At 36.4% G+C, this 26,758-nt stretch overlaps 1 protein-coding gene across 1 annotated transcript in view; it reads right to left on the bottom strand.

Annotated features, from left to right (window-relative positions):
- KCNJ6 (potassium inwardly rectifying channel subfamily J member 6) overlaps positions 1-26,758 on the bottom strand; it is a 254,528-nt gene that overhangs the window by 108,024 nt on the left and 119,746 nt on the right. Inside the window, exon 3 of the mRNA XM_069075019.1 lies at positions 10,942-11,862. Within this exon, the coding sequence (XP_068931120.1) occupies positions 10,942-11,862 (921 nt within the window). The remainder of the gene's footprint in view (positions 1-10,941; positions 11,863-26,758) is intronic.

Raw genomic sequence — 26,758 nt, 5'->3', positions numbered from 1 at the left:
ACAAAAAATAAGGTCAACAAAAAATCAAATCAGCAAAGAAAAGTCATAACAAAAGCAGAAGAAATAAAAATAACAATCTGAACATGTTATACATTTATATGTTACACAAACTATGTGTTATATTCTATCAAATTTTTAAAGAACTAATACTCATGCTTCATAAATTATATTTAAAAATTGAGAATGAAAGCACTCTACCAGAATCATTTTGTGAGACAAACATAGTTCTAATACCTAAAACAAGGAAGTACAAAACACAGAAAGAAAAGTATAGGTCTATATCATTAATAAATATTGACTCAAATTTTTTAAATGAAATCCTATCAAACTACATTGATTCAAATGGGATTCATACCAGAGATGCAAGGATGGTTCAACATTAGGAAACAATCAGCAAAATTAAATAATAAGAACCTAAAACATCCCAAGCCACATTATTCTCTCATTAGAAAGAGAAAAACCTTTGGCAAAGTATAATACTCAATTATGCTAAAAATCCCTAAAACATATTGGCATGGAGGAATTTATTTTAATATTAAAAGAAGTATCTGAAAGGAAGCATCACATATAAGGATGATAAACTAGACTGTTTCCCAATAAATAAAGCTTTTTTTGTAAGTCTTTTTAGAAGAACATTTTAGAAGTCTTCACTCATTTATTTAGATCCATTTCTGTGATTAGCATATACACCTACCAGTTACCAGAATTATCAATCTTATGTTGGTTAATTCTATTTTTGTCCAAACGACTGGAACTGTGGCTCCTCCCATTGAGGTTTTGACCTTTCCAGTTGCTAATTTAGGGTTTGATGGGATCTAGAAACAAATCACACACATGATATGCACTCCTCACCTTCTGCAGGTTCCCAAACTGGGTAATACCACCTCCTCAGCTGTGCTGGAATGATGCAGGAGGATGGTAGCAGCCTCAGGTACAATTGGGAGGCATTGAATAAAAATAAAGGGGCAGTGGAAGCATAAGGAAAGAGGAGAAGATAAGAAAATTTAAAAAACCATTTGTACATGTTTCATCTGTTGTGTAATGGAGTTAAAGTTGTGGTGATTACATTATTTTCCAAATAAACACACAAAATGTAAGTTTCAACCCATCTGTAGTCAAGGCCACTGACAAATCTTAACAAGCAAGTATTGGCAGGCTAGCATGTTGCTCATTGTTAGAAGTCCAGCATGCATTGTCAGGAATATGTGCATGTAATTGACTGGATTATGATATGATATGATATGTGATATGATATGTAATATGATACTATGTGGTTACATGATGCAGTATTATATCATCAACATTTCAATGCAGGAAAAATGGACAAATTTATAATAAAATTATTAAATTTAAGATAATTCATTTAAAAATATTTCATATTTTTGAAATTACATTAATTTAAAAAACACATTAAAGAGTTAAAGAAAGATTTCCTGTGGAGGTGCTGAGTAATTTTTTTTTAAAGGTGGCAGTAGGTCAAATAAATTTGGGAACCTGTGATGTAAATGGACAAAGGTGAAGGAAGGCAGAATGAGTTTGGGGAACTGTTTGGACCATGTGTGGTTTTCTCATTGTATAGTGCTTAATAGCACTTCTGAAAACTTCATTAAACACATTGGAGGGCCAAGTCAAAAATGCAACCTTTTCTTTGATGACACAATTGTTTTTCTTGCTAAAGCTTCTGATAACAGCTGCATAGAAGACTGATGAATATATAGCTTACTTTGAATAGTGTAGTCCCAAGGAATGGTAATGTAATGTAATGATATTGTTGTGATAGTATAACCAAATATCCCAGTCTCACTGGATTTTATCTGAACTCTGTCCTAATGTTTTGCCTAAGAGAGTTTTTCTCTTGGTGTATGTGAAAACAGTTAACGACAATGGAAAATTGCCAAAGAAGAATGTGATATTTAAAGCCATAGACAGGGGCAGCTAGGTGACACGGTGGATAGAACACAGGCCCTGGAGTCAGGAGAGCCTGAATTCAAATGTGACCTCTGTAATGGAAATGCAAATTTAAAGATCTTCCCTGCCCCTAGGCTAAAGTGCACCTGGAGCCTGGGGTGGGAGGCTTGTTTTTCAGTAGATACTTCTTGATTGGCCAGTGGGTCAATAAGGTTGTTACATTCTCTGAGCCAGGAGAAGGCTATATAAGCCCTGATGTGTAGCTTTGTTTTGGGACTCACTTTGAGAAGTGTTCTGTGATTTGATCTGTATTCTGGGAAGCCGTTGTTGAGAGTCCCCCTGGCTTTGAAAAACCCAGATGTGGAAACCCAGATGTTGACTGGGTATGGATGTAATGGTTGGACAGTTTGGAAATTTGTCTGCTTGATCTGTTTCTGTCTTGATAATTCTGTCTATGTACTTTGAAGTTCGGGGTGCTGACCTTTTTCCCCTGAACAAGGTAAACGATATATGTCTGACTGATTAAAGTAAGCTTGTTAACCCATTTTGAGTTGCTTTCCTTTATCAAAGCAGATCCAAGAACCTGTGGTGGCAGCAAACCCTGAGGATGCTTGGGGTGCTTGCAGCTACAACCTCAGATACTTACAGCTGTGTAATCCTGGGCAAATCGCTTACCCTGATTGTCTCAAAAAAAAAAAAAAAAGCCATTGCCACCTGTGAATTTTGCGCAATTGCCTTTTCTCTAGAATTGAATGAGCACAAGTTTTCCACATCTAGTCATTCATACAAAAAATTTGAGAATATAGTTGGGATGTGGAAAAAAAGTAAAGGGAAGGAAATAGGCATTTATATAATATCTACTATGCAACAGGAACTGTGCTAAGTACTTTACAAATATTATTTCATTTGATCCTATTTGAACAAATATTTTATTCTATGCCTCACATAAGAATCTGTTGAATTTTTGATCTCTTTGGAATGTCCCACCTCTAAGAACATTAACCCTGATACCATTAAAAAGACATATTTTACCCTAGGAAAAATTCTCATTTATAAATGATATACTTATTATATATTCATTTTATTCCCTAAATTGGGCTCTATTCAAGCAATTAGTGATTTAAGACCAGTATTGGAAACTGGGTGGGTGGTGGTGGGGTGGTCTTTAGAAATCAGTTCAGAAATGACAATGGTAGCAAGATTTGCCATCATTTTCTCTTCTGCTTCTAAGGAGAATTTTAAAGTCTCTGATATCAAAAGAACTGATTCAAATATACAAGTAACACACCCATTTTAAATTCATAAATGGTTGAAGGACATAAACAGAAAGCATTTGAAGGAAGAAATCCAATCTATTAAGAACTTCTAAAAATACTATAAATTTCTGATCACTACAGAAATAAATTTTAAACAATTTAAAGATTCTCCACTCAGACTCATCAGATTGGCAAAGATCACAAAAAAAGATTATAGTTGTTAGGGAGACTGATTGGGAGAGAGTTCTGAATTGGTCTAAACATCCTGGAAAGCAATTTGGAACCATAATCCCAAAGTTACTAAATTGTGTGAGATTGAAGAGAGAGATAAAGTACCCATATGTACAAGAATGTTTATAGAAGGTTTTTTTGTTAAATGAAAGAAATAAAAACTAAGGATATGGTCATCAGTTATGGAATTATTGAACCAAGTTATGGTATATGAATGCACAGAAATTGCACTAAAAGAAGTTTGCAAGGTTAGAGGAAAAAGAAGGGACAAGGTCAGAGAAAGTTGGGTAGACTTGCATGAACTAAAAAGACTAAAGTGAGTAGAATCAAGAAAATAGGTTAGGTGGGGCGGCCAGGTGGCTCAGTGAGTAAGAGAACCGGCCCCAGTGTCGGGATGACCTGGGATCGAATCCGGGCTCAGATACTTAGCACCACACCCAGAAATAACTGGCCATGTAACCTTGAGCAAGTTACTTAACACCAATTGATTTAAAAAAAAAGAAAGAAAATAGGTTATGTAATAATAAGCTCCTAAAGAAAAACAACTTTGAAAGGCAAGAAATCTAATCAGTAGAGTGACTGATCACAATTCCAGAGGACATCTTGTCATGAAGCATTCTATCCTCCTCTTGGTAAAAAAATGATATATTCAACATGTAGAAAAAGATGTACATTTTGGGGGAGTTCCCATGAGGGAATTTGTTATTTTTCTTCTTTTTTTTCCCCAATGGGGCAGGGAGCTAAAGAGGGAAAATATTTGAATTTAAATTTTATAAAATTTTATAAGTTAAATTTTATAAAAGTCTTAAGAACTGTGTTCAATGCAATGACTAGACATGATTCCAGAGGACTGATAAATGAAGCATGTTATGTACCTCCTGACAGATGAAGGTGAATGGACAATGAATGAAGATGGAATAAGACATAGATTTTCAGACATGGCCAACATAGGAATTTGCTTGTTAAAAGGATTGTTTTTCTTGTTTTTTTTTCTTCCCCCTTTGGGTAAGAGAGGTTGCAAGAAAGAGAGGGAGAATAGCAATAAGGTTGTCACAAATATGAAAATAAAAAGTAAGGAAAGTCTCTGAAGCATTTTTAAAAATAGAGAATTGAAGGACAGACAGGGATAGTTTTGAAAGTTACACATTGAATTTTTCCATACTTAAAAGGAAAAAGAAGCTATACCTAATAGAGATTTTTGTAAGTGTGAATGCTCATTTAGTCTAAGTCCAGAATTTAAGAAAAAAAAAGCAAAAAGGAGAATTTATATTAAGTATCTAAAACATAAAAGACACTATGTGACCAATTTAAACTGCAGAAGTCTGAGTTTTAGTAATTTCCACTAGGGGGAACTAAAGTCATTGTACTGCTAAATAGGAAGTCTCTTCAATTGCGCTCCTTAAGTATGTTAAAGAATCCTATGCTTTCCTGTTTTAGCAACTTCCTTTGAGGCGACCTAGACCTGAAGACTTTTCTTACATCTACCATTTTCATCTCCTAAAACAAACTGCCATCATCCCGCCTCAAATCCACCTTCCCTCCTCCAGGCCGAGGACCTTTGGCTTATAACTTCACTGAAAAAGTTGTGGCCATTCACTGAGAGGTCCCTCTTGTCTCTTCCTCATGTCATTCAGCTGTCTCCCCCCACTATCTCCTCCTTCAGTACTATTTCTTTTTTTTTTCTTTTTTGAGGGGGGAAGGCAGGGCAATTGGGGTTGTGACTTGCCCAAGGTCACACAGCTAATAAGTATTAAGTGTCTGAAATCATATTAGAACCCAGGTCCTCCTGACTCCAGAGCTGGTGCTCTATTCGCTGTGCCACCTAGCTGCTCCCAGTACTATTTCTTTTGAAAAGTGGCCCTTCTTGACAAGGCAAACTCTATATGCATCCTTGGTCCCATCCCTTACTGTTTTCTTAAGAAGAAGGTTGCCTATCATCCCCAATCTCTTTCTACCTGCTGGCTGCTTCCCTACTGCCAACAAACACATTCATATTGTCCCCATCCTAAAAAACCCAAGCCCTCATTTTTTTCTGACCCTTCCTGCTATATAACCTCTACACCTCTTCTCCCTTTTGTGGCTAACTTCCTTTAAAAGTCTATCTATAATTGGTGCCTCCAATTCCTCTCATTCTTTTCTGAACCCTCTGTAGCCTAGCTTCTGATATTATCATACAATTGGAACTGCTCTCTCCAAAATTATAAAGTCTCTTAATTGCTCATCTTTTACTGGTCTTTTCTTAATCCTTATCCTTCTTGACCTCTCTGCAGCATTTGACACTGTCAATCACTCTCCTGGATAGTCAGTCTCTTCTTTCTCTAGCTTTTTATGACAGTAGTCTTTCCTGGTTTTTCTCTTCTCTGATTTTCTTTTAAAACTCAACTCAAGGGGCAGCTAGGTGGCACAGTGAATAGAGCACTAGCCCTGGTGTCAGGAGGACCTGTGTTCAAATCTGGCCTCAGACACTTGATACTTAATAGCTGTGTGATCTTGGGCAAGTCACTTAACCCCAATTGCCTTGCCTTCCCCTTTCCAAACAAAAACAAACAACTCCCCCCCCCCCAAAAAAAACAGGAAACAACTCAAATCCCATTCTTCAAGAGGCCTTTCTGGATATCTGTTCCCTCCTCCACACATTCCATTCCTGTCCTCAGAGACAGGAACTCATTGGAGGTAGCTTCAATTTACACTGTATATATCTTGTAAGTACAGGGTTATTTGCATGCTTTCTCCCGATTAGAATATAAGCTCCTTGAGGACAGAGATTGATTTTGCCTTTCTTCATTTCCTTATGTCTTAGCAATTTCCAAGCTTAGCTTGGACTGGCACATAGTGAGTATTTAAAAAAAATTATGAAGCTGATGATGAACTATGACCTTCATGATGGTATGTGATCTTGCATGTTGGTCTGTCTTGAAATTTTCTTGTTCGAGACTGTATGTAAAATTCTTAGAGTTCGGTGCTACCTCAGTGCCTTTGTTCTATTCTTTTCTTCTTGTAGAATCACTTCATTTCATTCAGTCATCCATTCACCAAAAACTTAAGCACCTACCTCATGCAACATATTTCCTGTCCATGTTCATCATCCAAAGCCCAGATCAAATATCACCTTCACCCTTATATCAGGAGTTCTTAACCTGGGGCCCATGGAATGTAGTCCATGGATAGATTTCAGAGGGTCCATAGATTCAGATGGAAAAACTTACATCTTTATTTCAATATAATGTTTCCTTTATAGTAGTATGCATTTTATTTTATGCATTTAAATAAACTTTGCCAGATTAGTCCATGATACAGAAAAAGTTAAGAATTCTAAGTTACATGGAAGTGATTTTCCTCTCTTCTGCATAATACCTTGTACCTCTCTTACTGAACTTCAACATTTTGCCTAATATTATAACTATTTGTATAAGACACAAGGCAGATAGGTAGGGCAATAGATAGGACATTGATCTGGGGTCAGGAAGATATGAGTTCAAATCTGACCTCAGATACTTACTGGCTGTGTGACCCTGAGCAAGTAAGTTAACCTTGGGTGGCCTCAGTTTTCTCCTCTGTAAAATGGGGAATAAGAATATTACCTATCTCCTGAGGTTGTTAGGAAAAAAAGTTAATCTTTATAGAATTTTTCAAACCTTTAAATGCTATATAAAAGCTAGCTAACAACAACCAAAAAAAAAAACCCTTTCGCTAGACTGCAATCTCCATGTGGTGGGTGCCTTTGAGTTATATTTCTTTGTATAAGTGTTCAGATGTGTCTAGCATCATGCTGGCCACTTAGTCCTTAGAAGATCCATTAAATTGAATTGTAAAGAAGGTGCAGTGAAATCAGTCACCTCTGAAAGTTTTTCTTTCTGAAGTGATTCCTAACCTGAGGCAAGCGAGATAGACTAGCTGACTTCTTTTGATCTTTTGAGGTCCAGTAATTGTCCAACATTGTAGTTTATACATACAGTACAATCCTTGAGTATTTAAAAACCACTTCATTTCTTCAATGAACCTTAGATTTCATCAGTAGGGGCATTCTCCATTTCCAATGCTTGTAATGATATCTTATGTCTTACTATTGTGTGTGATTCTTGTCCATATTGTCCCATAAATACTCTTTTTTTGTGTGCTGACTTTGTTGATGGCCATGCAATAAGAACTTCAATTGGGAGCAGCTAGGTGGCACAGTTCAAGATACTTACTATGTGACTTTAGATAAGTCATTCACCAGGTTTGCCTCAGTTTCCTCATCTGTAAAACGAGCTGGAGTAGGAAGTGGCAAAACACTCCAGTATCTTTGCCACGAACATCTCCTACCCTAAAAGGACCTCAATATGAACAGAATAATAACTAAAACAATAAGGATTATATTTATATATTACTTTAAGATTGACAAAACTCTTTTCTCCAAACATCCTGTGAAAAATTGTGGTACAATGGAAAAAGCATTAAACTTGAATTCATAGAACCTGAGTTCAGTGCTCATTCTGCAACTTACTATCTGTGTGACCTTGGGCAATCTTTTGGCCCAAGTTTTCTCATTCACAAAATGTCAGTTTTGGACTCCAAAACACCTAACGTCTAAGGACTCTATATCTATTACCTAACGTTCTTCAGTTCCACGCAACATCCAGTCACAAGATGATTTCTTGTCCCAAGATAGTGCAATGTTATGTTCAGATGTTTCCAGTGACAAATTGATCATGGATATTATTTTTTGTATGATACATACTAATTCTGAAGGCTTACAACCAATAAAAGAGAGGTTGTTTTTTTTTTTAAGTTAAAGCTGATGGTTGGAACAGGGAAGAACAATTAAGAAATTAAAAACAATGAATTCTGTTTATACTTCTTCAAGAGAGGATGCCCCAGAGAAAGTAGAACAAAATATGATTGGCTACAACAGAGACATAGAAACAGAAAAGAGGAAGCCTTCTGGTGAACAATAGATCTTCTGACATTGTAAAATAGGTTGGGAGGCTTTAATGCATAAGAAGAAACCAACTAGACAATGAAATTGCCTCCAGGTCATAGGTTGCATTCATACCATTGTTTCTTGTCACTAGCCTAAAGGCAAGTTTCCAAAAGAGCAAGGTGCAACAGCTTACTGTGGGTTAGCAGAGAGGAATTGTTCAGTTGGAGAGGCAAGACTTTTTCTCTCTCTTGCCTGGAGGTGAAACCTCAAAACTGAGGCTATCAGGGAGTCAAAAGGTAGGATAGGTCCTAAATTAAAGTTACTTAGAGTCTTTATCAAAGAGAGCAGACACTCCAGCTGAAAAAAAGCATGCTAACACTCAAAACCTGCCCAGTCTAGCTTGGCTATAGCTGACCAGCAAGTAGCATAGCAACCTCTCTGGCTCCAGACAGCAGTCACTATCTAGTGGCAGTGTGTCCTACCAAGCCAAGATAGCAGCAGCAGGGCCTGGCCAAGAGCCAGCACAGGAAACTGCCCCATCCAGCTAAGCATTGTCCTTGAAGGACACTGAACCCCAGTCCAGCTGGGCCGCTCCTCGTATGGAAATTCTATCCCCTGAGAAGAGCCTAGCTGAATTCTAGAGCAACTCTTACTTCATCTACAAGGTGCTTTGAGAAAGGAATGGTAATGAGAACCCTCAAGAGGGAAAGGATATTAAGGTCCCGAAGTTGCAGACTTTTGAGATGCCTTGGCCACATGTATTACATGCATGCTTCGCTAGCAATGTACTTTAAATTCATGATATTTCTTAACCTTTTCTGTCACAATAGATGTATTTGTAGGAGAGTGCACCTCTAATGTTGGGGGAAATGTTTCAGGAATTGCTATACTGTTCTTTCTAAGCCTTTTGAGTTAACACCTTTGTTAAAGAACTGGATTTATTGGCTAATTGTTAAAAGGAAACATTTCTGTGAGGAGTGTGGAAGAAATGAATAGAACCCGTGTGCTTTTAACATTTTTTTTTGAGACATCTCCCCTGAAAAAAAGTAACCTAAGTGTACGTTATTCTGTTTTGAAGGAGCCCTCCACTATCTTTGAGACCTCCAGCCCCACCAGAATATTCTGATAGGATTAACTATAGAGAAAAAGCATCCCCACTTGAACAAACCTGATCTTTGGCAATTCCCGAGAACCAAAAGTTTAAGACACCGTCTCCAAAACTACTCGACATCCTGTCATTATTTAATCTCCTCAGTAGGAAAGTGGTTGAGCAGCCTCACCTGATAGACTCCTTTTGCCTCCGGTAATTTTACCTTAACACTGTGTAAAATCCTTTCTGTAAGTGTAATTTCTTGGCTCTTGTTGTCTACCTGTCAACTGTCAATCAGTTTATCCGAAGGAAACCTTTTCTTCTAGCCTCTTCTCTTGATTTCTTGACCTTCAGTGGGATCAAGGTGGGAGGAATTACTGAGAGCCTCTTAGGACCTCTAGGTTAAGGAATTCCCTAATTGGGCACAGGAGCTACTTGTAGAATGAAAGGCCCCTGAATACTTACCTCCTAGAAAGTAGAAAGTGGCAGTCAGTCCCCTGGGGACCTAATCTACCAATGCTAGGCTGAGCTGATCCATTGAGTCCCAATGGAGACATTATATTCTTTCTGTGAAGGACAGTCATGTTGATTTAGTAAAACTGTATACCTTTATTATGGTTGCCAATATAGATAAATATTGACTGAACCCTATTGGGAAGAATAAGATGTGTAGAATTCATAATCCCATAATTCAAATACATTTTTGTTTACTCCTTTACTTGAAGCTTTAGCAAAAGCTTTTTAAAAACATGATTAATATGAATAGAAATCATAGAAAACAGGGTTCAACATTGAATCCTATTAGATAGTATGTTATGAGTACTATTCATATTTTTAAAATTCAAATACATTTTGCTTATTTATAGTTTTAATGCAAGCTTACCTAAAATAGATTATATCAATAGAAATGTAAATAATATCATTTAATTTTATAAATTTTCTTTCTTGCTGAGGACATTAGCTAATGTTCAGTTTATATATGTATTCCTATTCAAAGATGTTTCTTGAAAGTTCAGTGGGTATGTTTGGGAGGGAGACAGTAGGCTACAGTTATTCTTCCATTCTCTTTGAGTAGATTGAGACAGCATATGACATACTAAGGGGGTTGTAAATATCTTTCAAAGAAAATTTAAGATTGAGTTTGGCAAAGTAATTTATCTGACTTCCTTTAAAAGGTTTAACTTCTTCCTAGGTTAATAATAAGTGAACCAGAAACAGTTTCTAGAAAATATCTGAGAGCAGAATTTTTTGATATTTTCAAAATGACAGATACACTTTTTGTAAGGGCATATGATGAAATAATTTCAACTTTAAAACACACTAGTGCTATTTCTTGTAAAGCAATGATTGTGTTTGTGCTCTGGTAGGTAGACAGTACATCCTAAGATTGTTTTTTCAAGAAAAGTATTATAAAGATAAAAAAAAAAGATTAGTGTTAGACAGATTTCTATGCCCAGTTTGCACTTAAATCATTAGGAACTAATCATGTTTGCTTATCTTAAAGAATGAACACAGATACCACAAAAGCCCCCAAATGTAAAGAACCTTCTTACCTGTTGCCTCCACCATTCCTTCTAGGATCACAACAATTTCTAGTTCCTCTTTGGGCAGCTGGGCTTTGGAGATCTCCCAAAAAGGACTCTGTTGATTAATTTCATGGCTAATGATCAACGGTGACACGAGAAACAGACGATCATCCCCTGTGTAATACCCCACATTGATATCTGTCTGGTTCAGTGGTATGAACTCTCCTTCTGTGGTCTGTTTAGATTTGATCAACTTGGCTCTAATTGAGGCCTCAACGATGTGGGAATTCCTAAGGTCCCCCACCCGGAACATCAGGCATAGCTTCCCATCCCGCATGGAGATTACTGCATGGGTAGAAAATACCAGGGTCTCTGCCCTCTTCTTAGGCTGCGATATTTTTACAAACATGCAGCCTACCATGAATGCATTGACTATAGACCCCAACACAGACTGGACTAAAAGGAGGATAATCCCTTCAGGACACTTGTCTGTGATGACTCGGTAGCCATAACCAATGGTGGTTTCTGTCTCTATCGAAAATAAAAAAGCTGAGACAAACCCATTGAGGTTAGTGACACATGGAGTCCATGTGGGGTCCTCTATATGGTCCATATCTCCTCGGATATAAGCTATAAGCCACCAGATCATGCCGAAGAAGAGCCATGTCACTGTGTAAACCATAACAAAGATCAACAGGTTGAACCTCCATTTCAGATCAACTAAGGTGGTGAAGATATCAGTCAGGTAACGGTAGGTCTCCCTCACATTGCCGTGGTGAACATTGCATTTTCCATCTTTCCTCACGTACCTCTGGATTTTTCTTTTAGCTCGGTCTCTGCTGATGTGTTTTGGTAGATCATCTCTGGCTTGCTTGGGCAATTTTGGCTGGTGAATGGTTACTGGGCTTTCTACATCCTGTTCCATTGAGTCTCCCTCTAGGACATTAGCTGGGATTTGGAGAGAAGAAAAGAAAAATTGCTGATTGGTTGTTTTTGGATAGTGAATAAATTTTGCAGTGACTTCAAGTGCTATTTACATAGTTATTGATGTAGTACAATGTTGTATCCATAAATTAAGTGCCCTAAGGTGGTTTAAATTTAGATTGTTTACCCCAGCGATTTAGGTGTTTTAAGATTAGGATTAAGAGGTGGCTCAGCAAGTAATCCACTGGCTCCAGTGTTGGGATGACCTGGAGATCGAATCCCAGGCTCAGATACTCAGCACCACACCCAGAAATAACTGGCCATGTAACCTTGAGCAAGTTACTTAAACCTGATTGCTTAAAAAAAAGATTAGGATTAAGGTTTAGTTTTCCTTTTAATTTTTTCCCTGGAGTGGTGAAGGAAGATGGATTCCAGTAGTAGCAAGATGTAGGTAGATTCCCTTTTGAATAGAGTTTTGGTAGCATGGGACCAGGTGATGCTTTTGATAATTACAGAAATGACTAAACAGCATGCTACTGAGTTCTGTGGCATCTGACATAAATCTGCAGTGGATTGAAAAGGTAATTTATTTTGGCCCCTCTCCACCAATTTGACCCTTTTTCATTATTGTGAACTGAAAAAAAAATAAGGCTAGACACTTAAAAATCTTATTCTGATCAGATGAACTTTTGGTTTTGCTGGGCAGCTTTAAGTGATGGTGTTGGTCCACCTCACCCTAAAGGAGTTTCTTCTTTATGTCCTGTCCTTACTTCTCTTCTGTTACCTTGAAAGACTTGAAAGGGGAAAGTGCAGTCCACCAGAAAAACTACTAAAAAGCTGCAGCCAAAAAGTTTAATAATCTGGAAAGATTAATGAAGTTTCATACTTGAAGCAATTATCCCAGTAAGCAGGACTAATTTCCACTTCAGTCTTGAAGTGGGAGATGAGGTTAAAATTATTGCTAAAACATCTAGTAGATTAAGGAGAACTGGAGATTAATTATTAAGATGGTATTGTATTATGTATTAAGATTAATCATATTAAGATTATAGAGGAGAACTGCTGGGATTTTGGGTTATTTCCAGGAACTCATCCCCTTCTGAAAAATTTTAGTGAGTTTTGGGTATAAGAATTAAATTCTGTAAAAGTTTTAGGATAAATAGCCCTTAGATCATCCTCCCCCCCATTGTTTTAGTGTAATGAAGGAAGGCAGTTACTTTAAAAACAATCCTAGAGTGAAGAAAATATATATAGGTATCTGGTTTCCCTCTTGTCAATCCTTTCTTGACCATGAAAAGAGAAAATTGTTTAAATTAGGGACTCTCTGAGCCCCTCTAACCACAGCTCAGAGACCCCCTGTGACAACTCCAACTTAGAATCTCTGCCCCTTTGACTCTGTTAACCCCTCTCTTCTCAGATCTGGTCCCCAGATAAAGGTTTTGAACAACAACAACAATGACAAAAAATGCTGTAAAATGCAAGGAAAACTTAGCTACATTCTGGTCTCAGAAAATTTATCAGCTGTGTGATCTTAAGCAAGTTAACTTCTCTCTGTTTACCTGAGTTTCCTGATCTGTGAAGAGAAAAAAATTATAATGGGTACCAGGGTTGTTGTTAGGATCAAAATGATGTAATGATTGTGAAGTGCTTAGCACAGTGACTTGCATATGGCAAGCAGTATTTAAATGTTGACTACTATTATTATTTCTTTAATTGAATGTAATTATATGCTGGATTTTAGATGTGATTAGTATAAAATATCAGAGGTAATGAGATTAATGATTTCTATGTAGGATAATTTAGAAATGCATTCTTCTGAATTGATGTCATCTTGATGGGGTGCTTGGGTGCCTGTGCTTGAACCAAAATTTGTAAAATTACATTTCTCCCTAGCCTCAAATCTCCCCAGCCTCAGAGCATTGTCTCTGTCCCTTCCCCCTGCCAGCACTCTGCCTAGCAACCATTTATCTCCCCTTAGTATAATAACCAGCTGCACCTATGAATCCTTCACTAGAACTATCTAGAAGTAACTCCCTAGCCCATTATACACATCATGGATCCCTTGTTAGCTTGGGACATATGTATACTCCCAACAACCATCTTGTCAAACATGACATTGATGGGTGGCAGCTTGGTCAGTCCTGATGGCTAGCTGACTTAGTGACAAACCACACTTCCATTCAGCACCCCCCTTGGGCTATTTCCCAGTGAATCACAGGCAATATTCCTGTGCAGTAGATATTAAAAATGCATGTTCCTTAAGCACTGTCCACTCCTTAACTCCTTCCTAATCCCACCCTTACTCACCTAGTTAGCATAATTGGCACAGGTTTTACTAAAGATTATCCTATAAAAACTTTAACTCTACCCCTTTAAGGTTGTAGGTTCCCTAAGAACTCTTGCCCTCTGTAAAGCATAACAATAAACTTTTGCCACCCTGACTTAAAGATGCTCGAGTCCTGTGAATTCATTCCAGACTGTCTACCCAGGGACTCTGGTTAATTGGGTTCCTGGACTCCTGAACCACCCCCTGCCTTGTCAATCTGACTGGTAAGAAGTTAGTTTCAGTTTTTAAGTACATGATATTATGTGTATTATTATTACTGGATTACTTTAAAATATTATTATTGTATTTCTAAATTTTTTTTTATACTGAGGAATTTGAGAGACCATTGTATTAGAAATAGACAAGTAAAATTTTTTTTTATCTGGATGCTGTTAGATCATGAATTGAACTTTTAAAAGAATGTGATAAAAAGATATTTGAAAACTTAAATATTTAATGGGGTATATTTTGTTTTAAAACATCATCATCATAAATTTATTATAATAGAGACTGAGATTTCATTTGAAAAATTTAGCCATCACATAGAGATTATGAAAGTACGTAGGGTGGTTTAAAGATGTAACTTCTATACATTAATGTGAGTCAACTATCAGGTATTCCCTGTATGTTTCTAATCTTTGAATGTGCTTTGTTTTAATTTATGAGTAAAGGACAAATGAGATTTGGTTGTTAGGCAAACATAGGATTAATAATATGCAAGCCCTAAGTAGTGATTAGTGAAATTTTGCTATGTGAGATAAAAATTCTTGGCACTATATTTACTCTTGTTTTGAGTTTTGATTACAGGGATGGTTGTCCAAATTGTCATGAAGTCAGTTGTAGAAAAATGACACAAGCCATTTGCAGTCTGAGAACAGTGTACCTGGAGTCAGAAAGACTCATCTTCCTGAGTTCAAATCTTAAATGCTTACTAGCTGTGTGACTCTGGGCAAGTCAATTAACCAGGTTTGCTTCAGTTACCTTATTTGTAAAATGAGCTGAAGAAGGATATGTCAAACCATTCCTGTATCTTTGCCAAGAAAATCCCAAATGGGGTCACAGAACAAGACATGACTGAAATGACTTAACAACAACAACAATAACAACAATGTATTGCTTTGGTCTTTTATTTCATAGTATTTATGTTTATATTTAAGTTTCCTTTGTTCCTTTGGTGACATTTAAATTTTCCTTCTCAAATTAGTTCATTGTGAGTCTGTAGCCTGTAATTCTGACTGTGTAGATGAAAAAAGAAACCTTATAAATTTGGCTTATAGATCAGTCATCCATGCCTGTTGTGGGCTGCCAAGACTCCGATGAATCAAAAGTGGGACATTGAGGGAATTTAGGGGACTGGAGCAGCAAGTAGTGGTAGAAATTGGTGAATGTGGCGGCTAGGTGGCACAGTGAATAGAGCACTGGCCCTGGAGTCAGGAGAACCTAAGTTCAAATCCAGCCTCAGATACTTGACACACTTACTAGCCATGTGACTTTGGGCGAGTCACTTAAGCCCAATTGCCCTCCAAAAAACAAAAGAAAAAAAAAGAAATCGAGTGAACCACACTGACTCCATCTTGTGACTCAGTTGTGGAACTAGCTCAATTTCTTTTCTTTTCAATTATGAATCTCGTACAATTTCTGTCTCGTGAGAAAATTTTATTCAGTTGTGGGAACTGAAAGAAAACTTCATTCCATTGTTTTGGCTTAGCCCTGCATGGTTGGGTAGCTGGACCACTCCTACCTGCAATTTAGAAACCCTTAACTAAAGAATTAGGATATGTTCTATATTATGGACTTCTCCATACCCTATATCCTAAAGTCTCACTGCGACCATTTAATTCCCACATTGGAAGTACTCTTCCCCTCTTCAGCCTTTCCTTTTGATTGGAAGTCTCCTCCCAGAACGTTTGTTTAAGAAAGCCACCCAGGTAAGTCATGTCCCATCCCTCTTCAGGCTGCACTGAGAACTTCCTCTACCATGCTTCTTTCTTTCACCTTCCTATTAGAATGCAAGCTTCTTGAGGGCATGGACTATTTTTCTTTCTATTTTTATTTGCATTCCCAATGCTTAGCACCATGCCTGACAAATTTTAATGCTTAATAAATGTTTTTGACTGGTGCTTGTACCATAACTAGATATGGCTCTGAATATCAATTCTTGGGACCAGTCATTGGGCCCCATGAAGAGAAAGAAAAGATAATGGAAGACATTTACTTATGAATTGAATCCATCTATCATTTCTTATTCTGTGGGTTCATATCTGCCTGTGTATGCATTATTTATGTTTACCAGGGACTTGAATTTGCATGTGTGAGTAAGAATATAAGTAGAGGGAAACACTGTTAAATGATAAGCAACTTGAGGGCAAGGACCATGTCTTCTCATTACTTTGTGTTTTTCTATCATATTTCTCTGAATACTGTGGTGTGCAATAAATACTGTTTGCTTGGAAGACAATAAGAAAAGGATAGTTGACAGTGAAAATGCAAATCTATTACTATCAGATTCTGGTGATATTTCATACTTTAAAGATAACTTCAATACTCCATCTGTGACATTGGCAGGTCCTCAGCATGTACTTATCACAATTTCTCCATGCTTTTGTGGAATTTTTATAATTTTATAATTTTGTATAACAATTTTTTAAAAAAAGGATTATCACCTGGTGGCCAAAGTTTTGTTTTCAATATTATAAATTCAGAAATAGAAGGGAGTTTAGAGGTCATCTAACTCAATGCTATTTATTTTATACTTGAGTAAACTAAGGCTTAGAGAGATTAAATGATTTGCACAAGACCACATCGACAGAGCCAAGATTGCACTCAGGTTCTTTGAGTATAAACTCAGCATTTTCCCACCATGTCATCTTTTTGATGAGGCTCTCCAATCTTAGGAAGATCCTTGGATCACAGACAGGCATTGAGAGACCTATGCTCAAGGTCCTTCTAAATTGTAGGACCTGCCAGACTTTACACTAAACTAGGATAGCCTTTGAGAACCTAGGGTCATCTCTATGTCACAGTGAGATACTGAAGTAGCACTTATGAAATCTTTAGATGTACAGTACCTGCTGCTGAAACTGTTTTTCTTTTCTCTTAGCTTTGCATATATCTATAGGATACCAGACAGCTTTCCTAAATCAAGAAAGTCTGTTAAGAAGGCTAATGAATGGCAAAAAATGCAATCGAGTATAAGGTAGAGGGTCTTCCTAGTAGGAGCAAGTGTTGAGAGAAATGGTGGCTATCATGGGTACAATTCAGCTAATGACTAGCAAGGGAGAGTGAAGAATTTTAAGTCTGAAATAATTTAGCATCAGAAGGGACCAAGGAGATCACCTGGTCTACTCCCTCATTTTACAGCGGAGGTGAAATGATTTGATAATTTCATGTAACTAGTAAGTGTGGGAGGTAAGACTTGATCTCACGTCTTCTGACTGCTGGTTCTTCACATGCTCTATAGTTCAACCAAATTGGCCTTCATACTTTTACTCACACACAATACCCTATCTTTGCTTTTGCCTTGGCAATATGGATATACCCCATGCCTAGAACATATTCCGTTTTCACCTTTTGGAATCTATTGTTTCCTTTAAAACTCAATTAAAGTGCCAACTTTGATATGAAGCCTTTGCTGATATTCCTAGCAGTTATTGTCTCCCTATCCCCAATTGAATTATATTTGCTTTCTATATAGTATGATGGTGTAATGGTAATGGTAATTTGAAGATCTTCCCCATCCCTTAATAAACTTAGGGGAATTAGAAGACCTTCCCTGCTTTGAAAATATTCCCTGCCCCCTACTAGGTTGAATGTAATCACATGTAGCCTGATGGAAGAGATTTGCTGAAGGGTGGAGCAGGGACCACAGGAAGTCAGGAGTGATGTTCTCTGATCCTAGAGAAGGCTATATATACCCTGAGGGGAGGTTTTGCTATGGGGCTCACTTATGGGAAGAGTTGTGTGATTTGGCCAGATGAGACTCGGGGAAGCCATTGAGTCCCCCAGCTTTGATATTCCAGATGTTGGTGCTTCTCTCTATGGTAATTAACTATGTAGGTATGTGATGGTTAGACAGCTAGAAGCCCTGTCTGCTCGTCTATTGAATTGTGACCTCCTTGTTACATAAGAAACATTTAAAATTACTTTTTAAAGCATTATTCCAAACAATTTTTTGGAATTATTAGATCAATTCATAACATCATCAATGATGTATCAGTGTGTCTGATTTTTTACAGCTCCCCTCACATTGACTACTTTAATTTTTTTGCCATCTTTGCCAATTTACTGGATGTGACATGAAACCTCAGAGTTGTTTTGATTTGCATTTCTCTTATTATTAGTGATTTGAAGTTATCTTTCACATAGTTGTTAAGAGTAACTGTTTTTCACCACTCATCTCTAGACTCATGTAACGGTAAGGGAATTTGAAGATCTTCCCTGCCCCTTAATGGGCCTCACTTGCAGCCCAATAAAAGAAGCTTGCTTAGGGTAGGCTTATTTTTTCAGGAAGGCCCACACCTTTGTTACAAAGTAATGTATGTAATGGTCAGACAGCTAGAAGTCCTGTCTGTTGGTCTTTTAAATTGTCTTATTTTCTCTGTCTGTATTTTTTGTCTACTTGTAATTTCTGTTTGTATTTTCTCTGAAGTTCAGGGTGCTGACTTTTTCTCCTGAACTAGGTAAATGATATATGTTTTATTAAAGTAAGATTGTTAGCTCTTTTTTGGTTGCTTTCCTTTAGAAAAGCAGATCAAAGAATCTGTGCTAGCAGCCATCCTGGGTATGCTAGGGTGCTTGCTGTTATAACCCATTTAAGAGATACTCATGCAAATATTATTTCCCAGGAAAAATACTGATTTTGTTTGTGCAAAGCTTATAAATTTAGTACAAACAAAATTACCTTATCTTTTGTGATTTTCTTAATCACTTGCTTGGTAAAGAATTCTCCCCTTAGTCATATCTGTGAAGGGTACCTTGATAATATTCTCCCTTAATTTTTCATGATGAGTCCTTGAATATTCAGATTATTTATTCAATTTCTGCTTAGCATAGTATATGGTATAAAATGATGATATGAATGAAATTTCTGCAAATTACAGTTTAATTTGGCAGTTCTTTATAGAAGTTCTTCCTCAAGCAATTTATGCTCCAATGTTTACTGATACTGAGTTATTGAGTTTAATTGTTTCTTATTTCATATGTAGCTTATTACATTAATCTGATTTTTATTTGTTAAACAATATCAAATCGTTTTTAGGATTATAGCTTTGTAATTTGTTGCTAGAAAATGTCATTCTCCCTACATTCTTATTTTTTATTTCATTATTTATTTTGGAACTCTAGGCCTTTTTTTCACCTCCAAATAATTTGTTATTATTTTATCTAGCTCTATAAAGTATAATTTTGGTTGAGTCTGACTCTTTGTGACCCCATTTGGGATATTCTTTGTAAAAATACTAGAGTGGTTTGCCATTTCCTTCTCCAGTTCATTTTACAGATGAGGAAACTGAGGCAAACCTGTTTAACTAACTTACTCCAGGTCACATAGCTAGTGACTATCTGAGACCAAATTTGAAGTCAGGAACAAAAATCTTCCTGACTCTGGGTTCAGCACTCTATCCACTCTGCCACCTAAGCAACGTCAGTATAGCACCAATCTGAAAAGTAATTTTGGTATTTTTTTTAACATTGTTATTAATTGCCTGGATAAAGGGATGTATGGCATATTCATCACATTTTCAGATGGCTCAAAGCTAACCCATTTGTTTGACACTAAGCATTCAAAAACAGATATCTCTGTAGGCTACAATGTGGGACAGTCTAATAAAATTAAAATTAATAGATACAAATGTAAAATCTTGTACTTGTAGACAAAAAATAAATTAACAAAGAACATAACAAAATGCAACAAAAATAGCTTAACAAACAAGATGGAGTAGTTGTGGCTAGAAAAATTTGTCTGAAAAAGATCTACTGGTTTTTGCATAATTTGAGTCAATAATGTGATATGGCGGCCAGAAAAAATTTAAATCTTAGATTCCTTTTAGACAGTCATGAAGTAAGAAGTCAAAATGGTAGAGTATATATTCATAGCTCAGCTCTTTCATCACACCTCCTCCACAAAGATCTAGAAAATATACCAGATTGAATCCTGATTGGAAAATCCAAGAAAGAGTTATAAGTGAGCAATCTTTCCAGGTCAGATTGGAACTGAGGGACATAGAATTCTGTAGATGATACAGGGGGCAGAATTTGGCCACTAGTAAGCTGCTCAGATTATTTTGGTGCCAAGGCCTAAGAGAAGACTGAGGCAGTGCACCATGGCAGAAAGTACCAGTGTAGAAAGAGGTCTTGGGGGGTCCCTCAACTAGTGCAGGGTATGGGAAGAAGTGCAATCTGACAGCTCTGTTGCTCACATTTCTGTGTCACAGATTCAGGGCAAATTGGAGAGGGAACTTTGCTTAGATGTGATAGACATGAACAGTCAAGCCCTAACTATATACTGAGCAAGCAAAAAGTAAAGAAATAAACAGTAACTATGAGGCTCTGACCACAGAAGAAGAGCGGAGACTCAGTTCCAGACTCTAGCCCATGTTGAAGTCCATTGAGGTTCCAAGGCAGGAATCTCAAACCAAAGGAGAGTCTACAGCTCTGTCTCTCTAAGTATGAAGAGCTTCACAGTGGGCTAATAGTGGCTGAATCCAACAGCAGTCTACTGGAATTCCTAACCAGGAAAAACCAGACAGGCATCTTGCTCAGACCCAAATCTTTCAATGAGGAATTTGTAGAGCTTAAACCAGAAGGGCAGTCAACTGACTTTGTCCTAAATCACATCACTTTCATAGCACTGAAAACTCACAGGTCTTCAGCCTAAGCTGTCCATGAGATCATGGAATCACATGGCATTTAATACCCAAAGAAAGCTGTAGAAAAAATCCAAGAAGACAAAAGTTCAACTTAGATCTTCCTCCCAGAAGAGTGAAGAACCTGACACTAATATAAAATCCAAAGTTAGTAAATAGGTTGGAATGATGAGCAAACAAATCTGTATTAGTGCCTTGAGACATGTGTGAGAGTCCATATTTGCTATTTCAAATTTTGAACTTAGTCTGATTTTTGTTGTTCTAGAACCCCCCCCCCCATTTTTTTTTTTTTGCTTTTTGGAGGGGGGAAGGCAGGGCAGTTGTGGTTAAGTGACTTGTCCACAGTCATATGGCTAGTAAGTGTTAAGTGTCTGAGGCCATATTTGAACTCAGGTCCTCCTGACTCCAGGGCCAGTGCTCTCTTCACTGTGCCACCTAGCCACCCCAAAACCCCTCGTGGTTTTTTTTTTTTTGCTTTTTGGAGGGCAATTGGGGTTAAGTAACCTGCCCAAAGTCACATGGCTAGTAAGTGTGTCAAGTGTCTGAGGCTGGATTTGAACTCAGGTCCTCCTGACTCCAGGACCTGTGCTCTATGCACTACACCATCTAGCCACCGTGAAACCCCTTGCTTTTAAGAAAATTTTCAACACACCACACTCTCCTTTATGGTCTATGATATGATCAAATTGATCTAATAACTGTTCCTGATAAATGACATTTTATCTACCACCTCTGTGCCTTTGCATTGTCCCATGCCTGAGATCCACTCTCACACTTCAACCTCACAGTATGTCAATTTCTTTGAAAGCTTGGCACAAACATTATTTCTATATGAACATATTCCTGATCCCTTCATCTGTCAGTACCTCTCTTCTACAAAATTAGAAAAAAACTACTTACTTTGTATATATTTTGTATTTAATTACAGGTTTTTTTTTTGGTAGAGAGCAGGAACTGTTTTCAATTTTGTCTTTGTATCCCCCAAACCTAGGATGGGGTGTGCTTTTTTGATTGACTCCACTAAGATGTGAAGACTTCAGCCCTGGACTGCCCTGAATAAAAAGCTCATAAATACTTGTTGATTGATGGAATGAACCTTAGTTTCATCATCTGTAAAATGAGAGGATTTAACTACAAGACTTCTAAGGTTCCCTTAAATCTATGGTCTTTGGAGCTATGATTTTAGAGCTAAAAGAGGTTTAGCAGACATTACTGATGAAGAGTGGATATAAACCACTATGACAATCCTTTGGTTGTACTTCTTCTGATTATAGCATTACTGCAAGTAAGGTGGAGGTAGTGACATTAATTAATGTTGAAGTCTCATTACATGAAATATTTTGAATTTTGAACATACTCTGAATTTTTGTGATAGAAATATGTTTTTAAGAAAATGTTCAACATAAATGAGATATTTGGTTCTTATTGAACCTGATTTTTAGGGTTCTAAAGGTTCTTTAGGTACTAAAATATCTTGATATGCATTAAGTGTAGAATAAATATGATAATTTCCAATGGGATAATATCTCATATATTATCAGGTGCAAAGTTGTTTCATTTCAACCTTAACAATATCGTGCATCTGCCCTCTTCCCATCACTCATGTGTATTACCTTGGTTCAAGTCTGCATCCCTTCTGGATAGCAGTAGCCTCCTAATGTATCTTCCTGTATCAAGTCTCTCCCTTCTTCAATCTATCCAACCACCAAAATGATTTTCGAATAGCAAAGTTTTGTTCATCTATTACCCAATAAAATGCAGGGACTGATTGACCTATGAAATCCTTCATAACCTGCTGTCGATTGACCTTTCCAACTTTGTTATACATTATTCTAGCACTTTACTGACTATCCTGCTGGAAAGCTTTGCATTGAACTGAAGGATGGGAAAGGAGGGAAGGAGCAAGGCAAAAAGTAAGGCAGCAGTGCTAGTTATGGTGTCATGATCTGCCATATATAAGGAGAAGGAGGGAGAAAAAGGGAGTGATGGTGAGGAATATATAGCTACTGTAATATATAGCCTTAATGGCTAAACCTCTGATCACATGGAGATGCCTGTGTGAAAGGTTGCTTGACTGTTTTCTCTCTGAGAAATGCAAGGAAGTTGCAGAAAAGATTCTCTAACCTCTATTCTCCCCATGCCTGTTTTTTTTTTTGCCAGATTTTTTATATGATTTGCTTCTCTGTATTTCCTTAAATTGTGCCAAAATTCATTTTGGATTTTCCCCTTAACATTTTATGAATGATCACGAATGCTGTATACTTTACCTTGTTAGAATGGTAAGGAGGTTAAGGGTAGATGCAATGGAAAATTGAAATGTGCACAGAATTTAAGGTAAGTTAGAGATTCCAACCTCTGGCCAACTGATAGAGAATTATATCTTCAGGGGACATGAGCTATTATAAATTTGCTGATAAATACTATTACTAATTTGTCCTTTTTAAAAACACAGCTAGGTAGTATAGTGGATAAAGCACTGCACCTGGAGTCAGGAAGACCCATCTTCATGAGTTTAAATCCATCCTTAGATACTTACTGGCTATGTGACCCTAGGCAAGTCAGCCTCATTTGCCTCAGTTTCCTCCTGAGTTGGAGAAATGAGCTGGAGAAGGATATGGGCAACCACTCTAGTGTCTTTGCCAAGGAAATCCCAAAAGGAGTCACAAAGAATTGGACATGACTGAACAACAACCATTTGTAAACTCTCTAAATTAACAAAGGAAAGAATACATTCACTTTCACACATTGGTCAGTGTGGGTAAGAGAGGGTGAGCTCTCCCCATGGACTTTCATTTGTTTAGGTTCATCAATCAATCAATTACTATTATTAAGATCCCACTATATGGTCTGACTTGTGATTTACTTAGGGTTAAGGAATGGAATAAGGAAGGGAACTCCAAACTAATGCATATCTCCAAATATTTTTCATTTTGAAGTTTTAGAAAGTTGCTTGGGGCACAGAGAGTTTAAGTGCTTTGCCCAGAATCACAGAGCCAGTATGTTTCAGAGGCAGGATTTTAACCCAGATCTTTCTGATTCTAAGGCCAATTCTCTATCTAAAAGAAAGACCACTCAAGTCCCTGACCTCCATTAAAAGGGAATGCATCAGACCAATCAGTCTAGCTATCATAATAAGCAATAATCCCAATTATTTTTGCCACTTTTTTTGTAAAAGGAGGGGGTGTGCAAACAAAAGAAATGTAGGATATGATACAAGAAAAAAATGTATTTGAAAAACAGCCATTAATGTGAAAGGGATAAATTCACAATGGGAGAGTGGAAGAATAGATTAGAAAGCAAAATCCAAAAATATGTTGCTAAGAAAAAACACATTTGAAGCAAAATAATTCACCCAGAGTTAAGCTGAGGGACTAGAGAAGAATTTGTTATGCCTCAGGTGAATTCAAAAAACCTGAAGTGGCATTATAATTTTAGTCAGGTCCATAGCAACATTGAACATGGCTAAAAGACATAAGTGGTGAAATTACATAATGCTTAAAGATACTATAGATAATCAAATAGTATTCACACTAGATATAAAGGCATCACATTGTGTAGCATTTAAATGCCTAAAAGAAAAGTCAAGTTTAATTGCAGAGAAAAATAGATAGTAAAATGATAATTGCTAAGAACTTATATATTCTTCTTTCAGACTTAAATATATCTATCCAAAATAGACAGCATTTAAATATCTGAAATAGAATTCTTAAAAAGTTACATGTGATGGATCTCTGGAAATTATAAATAGGAATTAAAAGAAATGTACTTATTTCTAAAGGGTTAAAATTGATAATGCATAAGGGAATGAAAAATTCATAAATAAATGCAGAAAAACCAGAGATATTAAACAAATCCTTTAATGACCACAGAACAATTTGAACCCCCAACAAATCTTATTTGAAAAAGGTTTACATTTAAATGTAGATTAAGTGACATAATCCTAAAGAACACATAAAGCATAGAACAAATTATAACAACAATTTTATTAAATAAAATAATAATGAGACACACTAAAATTTTTGGAATGTAGTCAAAGCAGATCATATGAGAAAATATCTATCTCTAAACACATTCATCAACTCCTTAAAAGAGAAAAGCAAAAGATCAATAAACTGAGAATGCAACTAAAAAAATGACAACCTAGAAAAGCAACAAATAAGAAATCACAAAGAAGCACAAAAATATAAAATTTGAAAATAAAAGAAGAGGTAAAATAGAAATAAATACTAAAATATTGAATCAGTAAATAAAACTAGGAACTAAAGACTAAGAAAATTGACAAATCGCTAAATTTGATTAAATAGATAATATTTAATTTGATAGAAAAGAAAAGAACCAAATTGCCAATTTAAAAATCTGAAAGGAAAACACAATCAGAGCAGATAAAGAGAGAATAAAGAAAAATATTTTTAATATTGGTTATGCTTAATTATATGCTGATGCAATTCATAACTTAAAAGAAATAGATGAATACTTACAAAACAAAAATAGAAAATATTCAGAATAAAAATGGACAAAATAAAAATTCAATCTCAGAATAAGAAATTGAACACACCTTAAAGAAATGCAATTAAAAAATAAACATGAAATAAAATAAAATAAAAAACCAGTCATTCTCATTTAACTCACAATTAGAGGAGATAAAATGCAAATACTTATGTACAAACAAGACATGTATTATGAATATACACATACATATAACATATATAGTTAATAAAATGAAGCAAATCTTAGAGGAGAGACACTAGTACTAAGGGTGATTGGGAAAAGCTTCTTTCAAAGTTGATTTCCTTTCAACATGCTATTGTATAAATTTTTCACTTGCTCTGTTCATTTCACTCTGCATCAATTCTTATAAGTCTGCTCTGAAATCTCCTCTTTTGTCATTTCTTAAAGTACAACAGTATTCAATTACATTTACATTTCATAAGACATCAACAAGCAGTTACTAAACATCTATTATATGCCAGGCACTGTATTAAGTTCTGAAAAGATAAAGTGAAAAAAAATGATTGCCATCAAGGAGCTCACCCTCTAGTGAGTGGTGGAAACTACAGGAAGAAAAATACAAGATATATACAGGACAAAATGGAGACAATCTCAGAGGGAATACTCTTACAATTGTGTGTGTGGGGGCAATTAATTTTCCTTGCAGAAGGTGGGTTTTTTTGAGACTTGGAGGAAGCTAGGAGAGCCAGGAGGCAGAAGTGAGGAGATAAAGTATTTCAGGCATGAGGGAGAGTCAGTGAGAGTACATGGTGTTGGGAGGTGAAATGTCATATGCAAGGAACAGAAAGGAGCCTAAATGTCCTTGGATCATAGAATTCTCAGAGGGGAATAATGTGTAAGAAGACTGGAAGGGTAAGAAGGGGCCAGGTTAATGAAGTGCTGACAAATTCCTAATATGAAAAAAATATGGCTCATCAGCCAAAAGAAATTCAATGAAATTATAGATCAATATATCTAATGCAAATATAAAAAAATATTAGCAAAGAGTCTATAGCAATGTGGTCAAAAGATTATACTTTAAATTTATAATAGGAAGGCTTATGGGGCAAAACTAGGAAAAGTATAAATTATAAAAAATGTAAAAATACACCATATGATTATATCAACAGATACAGAAGAAAAAAAACTGGTTAAAATCCAACATTGATATATGGCAAAATATTCAAGAACATAGGAAAATGTAAACCTATATTGTATAAAATGTGAATAATAAAAGCAGATT

This window comes from Petaurus breviceps, unplaced genomic scaffold (genome assembly GCF_028583685.1).
Source record: "Petaurus breviceps papuanus isolate PSGF00001 unplaced genomic scaffold, PetGlider_PUasm1.0 90897, whole genome shotgun sequence".
Taxonomy (NCBI): domain Eukaryota; kingdom Metazoa; phylum Chordata; class Mammalia; order Diprotodontia; family Petauridae; genus Petaurus; species Petaurus breviceps.
The sequence above is the reverse complement of the archived record's forward strand: the minus strand, read 5'-3'. Positions and strand labels throughout refer to the sequence as shown.